We start from the raw sequence: 4,644 nt of genomic DNA, 5'->3' as shown, positions 1-4,644 counted from the left end.
AGAGATCTAAGGTTGTTGATTAGAACGGCAAATATTTGGATTCACGAAATTCTGCTAGTAAATAGGCAACACATATTAACCATTTGGCGAAAGCGCGACACGTACTGTTTCATTGGCTCAAGAAATATTTTTAACAAAAATGAGAGATAAAATTATATCATTAAAAATAGATGTCTTTTGACTGATCGAAACCTTGTCGTATATAATTTTGTGGTGAAGACTCGCTTATAAAAACTGTGAAGTGAAATGAAATGTTATTAATATAAGGTAACTGAATTTAATCAGTTGAAAAAATTTGCCTTAGAGGGGTTTTCCTACAAAAGGAAATCATGCATCAAATTAGTCCTGTAGTTTTACTAAAAAAGTAAAACTTGTTTAGTCATTATTATTAAATATTCCTCAAAACGTTGACAAACAACGTTTAACCAAATTAAAACTTTTTTAAGTCAAACCTTTAATTTACTCTGAATACTAACATCTTTTCAAGTATAAAAACCTTTTTTATTTCTTATATTAAAGTTTACTTTAAAGACTCTTTTATTCAGTCAAAATGCACTTGCGAGCTATTGAAGATGTTCCTCTCTATCAGACCAGTTTACGTATAATGAAATTCTGGTCATTTCTTTTGCAAGATAATTGGCGTCGTTATGTTTGCCTAATACCGTATATTATGATTAACACCACACAATTTTTGGACATTTACCATAGTGAAGAATCGATTGATGCCATTGTACGTAATGCTTATATTGCTGTGCTGTTCTTTAATACCATTTTAAGAGCGGTGCTATTGTGTATCAATCGTTTCGATTATGAGAAATTTATGGATAAGATACGTTTGTTGTATATTGAATTGACGGTAAGTGGGAACATATAGAAAAGAAATTTTGGGGGGAAAAAGAAGATATATATATTTTAATATTTATTTTGTGAAATAATTCTTAAAGGATTCAGAGGATAATGTGATTAGGGCATTAGTGCGTGATACTACTACGGCAGCTAAATATATTGCAAAAATGAATTTGCTAATGGGATTTTGTTCGTGTGTGGGCTTCGTAACATATCCCATATTTACGACATCAAGAGGTAATAGAAAAATTTGAGTTTTTACTTAAACCACAATAATATTGTAACAGCTAAAGTTAAATCTAAAAACAAAAAAAAAAGGTAAGTAAGAAATATTTGCTTTGGTGCTGGCACCTTCTATTCCTACCATCTTTTCTTTAAAGAAGGCACGAAGAGAAACAGAAAAATAAGCAAATAAACAAAACAAGAATAAAGTTTCGATCCCGCATAATATTGGGTGGGTGTGGCTCATTTTTTCTATTTTTTTGTAAAATCTAAACGAAGGTTATTATCTTTGTATGTGCTGTATTTTATGATTCTCTGAATAATGAGCAAAGGACTCAACAATTTTGTTCTGTGGACGTAGCTTTCGATCGCTTCGCCCCATTTTCAATACCACCCTTCCTGCAATAATTTACAAGGTTTTTAAAAAATGTGGCGGCGATATCTTTATTTTTATGATCAGGAAAATGTTCAACACAGATATAACGCGGACAGTCATGTAGAGGGACATACTAAACTCGACTCAGAATTTAATACTCGTCCAGGATGCATATACTTTATGCGAACCGTCTGGGTGTCGTGAACGTTTTGACAAATTGAATGCACCCCTATACTTTAATGGGGGACACAAAAAGCCTAAAACATGAATAAATAAACAACTAAAAGTGCAAACAAAAAAGAGACAAAAAAAGAGTAGATGCACTTTGATTATATTGCGCGATTTTAATATCGAAGTTAGGTGAGAAACATGATTAAATTAACCATAAAGAACGCGAAAGAAGCTAAATAGCTCTTATTTGAATGTAAGTTGCTTAAGCTTACTTAACTAGTATTGACGAATAGCGAGGATAAATCAAGCTTATATTTATAAGAAGTTGTGTTCAAACACCGCGAGAAATCTCAACCAAGTTTACATAGCGCAACTGCTTCTCACCCGATTTAACTGAGCGCTACGAAATGACGGACAAAGCGGCAAGAAGTACGTACTTTTATAGCGGCATGCATAACGAATATCAAAAACTGCATCTAAGCTACTTAGTAGTCGTTTCTTTTCTCCGTATATTTTCGTATTTTCCTTGGATGCGATTTCAAATGAAAAGAAGTACTTTCAAAAGACAGTGGCACTTGCTGATGTATTAGATAATTTAGTAATGATTAGGTATGACATCAATCTGTAATTTCCTCGCAGACACTTATGTAGAACAGGATGACTTTATAAAACACTTTGAAATTTCCAGAATACGACTTTTTTTAAGGACGGAGACAGACCAATTAGATAGAAAATTATATTAAACCAAGAAAAAAAATTTTTTTTGCTAAATTTCGGTGATGTTACCTTCTAAGATGAGAAACGCGTATATTTTGATACTAAAAAGGAGAACACAGAGAAGTGGGGAAGCAATTTATCAAAATTTGAATTTAAAAAATTTAGAATATAAAAAGCCATTTTATCATGAATTAAAAAAAAAGTAAATAAATGAAATGAATGTATGTTTTTCAGTTTTACCCTTTGGCATGTATGTGCCCGGCATTGATAAACATGAAAGTCCTTTCTATGAAATTTTTTTTGTCCTGCAAGTAATTATAACACCGATGGGCTGCTGTATGTATATTCCATTCACTAACATAGTTGTGGCTTTTATTCTTTTCGCCATATTGATGTGTAAAGTAATGCAACATAAATTAAAACAATTGCATGACGTTAAGGACGAAAAGGCCAGAGAGGTGATTATCTGGTGTATAAAATATCAACTGCAATTAATAAAGTATTTATGCGTGTTAATGTTTTTTGAATTTGAAAAAGTATGTAACTTTTTTTCGTTTAAGCTATGTAAAAACTATTAATGAGTTGACAACTTACACTTACTTGGTTGAGTTTTTGGCTTTCGGAGCTATGTTATGTGCAATGCTTTTCCTTTTAATAATTGTAAGCATAAGGGCAAGTTTCATAAAATTTTCAAATAATTTTGGCGAATTTTTTAGGTTGACACAGTGGGCCAAATGGTCATTATCGGCATCTACATATTCATGATATTCTCACAGAGTGTTATTATGTATTATTATGCTAATGAGTTGTACGACCAAGTTAGTGCTGAGATAAAATTTGGAGAAAGAAAAGCTTTTAATTCATTTTATTTTTTTTGCTCCAGAGTTTGTTTGTAGCTGAAGCAGCTTATAATAGTGATTGGTTTCATTTCAATGTAATGACTCAAAAAATATTACATCTGTTAATACTGAGAGCTCAAAAGCCATGTGCGGTAAGAAATTCTTCCTTTAACTTATTTTTTAAATAACGCCCCTTTTAGATTTTAGTTGGTAACATTTATCCAATGAACTTGGAAATGCTGCAGTCTCTGTTAAACACCACTTACTCGTACTTCACTTTGCTTAAGAGGCTTTATGGTTGATCATATAATTCTTGAACCTTGAATACACAAATATAGCAATTTTCATTAAAGCTAAGACTTGCGCACACTGCTTTTAGGGAAACACTATTTGTCCGAAAATATAACAGGTTTTATAAAGCAGCTTTATATAATAGTTGCAGATATTTAAAAAGCATGGGCGCATATAAGAAGCTTTATTTTTCGGGTATAAAATTTACGAGTCGAATTTGTTATGAAGGAAACTCTCATTTTAAGCGAACGAAGCGCGTACTCTTTGAAGGCTATTTGGGTCAACACAGACTTTTTTTAGAGTAGAAGCTTTCCACAGCCAAACAATTAGTCATCGGTTGAATGGAGCAGACGGATCAAACAAGCAGTAACAGTGGTTATTTTATTAACAAATAATGGATAGACACTCTAGAAGGTAAGCTGCAGGAAACATGTTCAAGGAAAGTAGAAGAACACGTTTACTAGTTTGATCATAAACAAAACAGATAATATCTATATAATGGGTGGATATGACGTTTATAACTTGGTGACGAAACAACAACTGAGTGCTCTAGAAGCGGCCTTACTAACATAATGTGTAAACGCCTGTAAACATATGGATTTTTGGACTCTTTTTACCGTCTCTTGATAACATCAAGGACGAATTTAGCCTCGTTCGTAGTACACCGTCAAAGTGAAGGTTAAACTCTACTAAGCTAAGTTTAGAGTCATGTATAATTCCTAAATTGATAAAACTTGATATATTTTCGAGTGTATACTCATTAATATGGTAGGTAGGAGTGCTTTCCAAGAAAGCCAAAAAATTTTTACATTTTTCTGTATAGAACGGCTTGCCATAGGCAACGCGTCAAGAGTGCAAATTTTCTAGATCACGCTGCAGTAAAAACGCCCGTTGACCTAAAAGATTTGTTGATCTGTTGAACTAAACGAAAGGCGGATGTTTACCTCGTCAGGAAACCTTATAACTAGAAAATACCCATCTAGAAACAATCCAGCAGCAATCTATGAATCATACAAAGCTTTAACGATTAACAGTTTGTTTAAATACGACATATATTATGGGGGGTTATTTTGAATAAAGTCTAAAGAATCAGACAGTGAGATTAAGTTTTAGATATAATTCAGATTTTTGCTCCTAAATTGGTTGCAAAGCTCACAGTTGTGTCTACTTTCCCTGTTCCTA

The 4,644-nt window shown here is 32.6% G+C and overlaps 1 protein-coding gene across 1 annotated transcript; it reads left to right on the top strand.

Annotated features, from left to right (window-relative positions):
* Positions 1–550: 550 nt before the first annotated feature.
* On the top strand, positions 551–3,473 carry LOC119641909 (odorant receptor 30a). Its single transcript, XM_038040825.1, has 7 exons — positions 551–856; positions 945–1,083; positions 2,567–2,831; positions 2,893–2,992; positions 3,049–3,150; positions 3,216–3,323; positions 3,372–3,473. The coding sequence occupies exons 1-7, from the start codon at positions 551–553 to the stop codon at positions 3,471–3,473; spliced, it is 1,122 nt and encodes a 373-aa protein (XP_037896753.1).
* Positions 3,474–4,644: the final 1,171 nt, after the last annotated feature.

The sequence above is a fragment of the Glossina fuscipes genome, unplaced genomic scaffold (assembly GCF_014805625.2).
Source record: "Glossina fuscipes isolate IAEA_lab_2018 unplaced genomic scaffold, Yale_Gfus_2 188, whole genome shotgun sequence".
Classification (NCBI taxonomy): Eukaryota; Metazoa; Arthropoda; class Insecta; order Diptera; family Glossinidae; genus Glossina; species Glossina fuscipes.
Note: the sequence above shows the minus strand (reverse complement) of the source record. Positions and strands in the feature narration are given on the sequence as shown.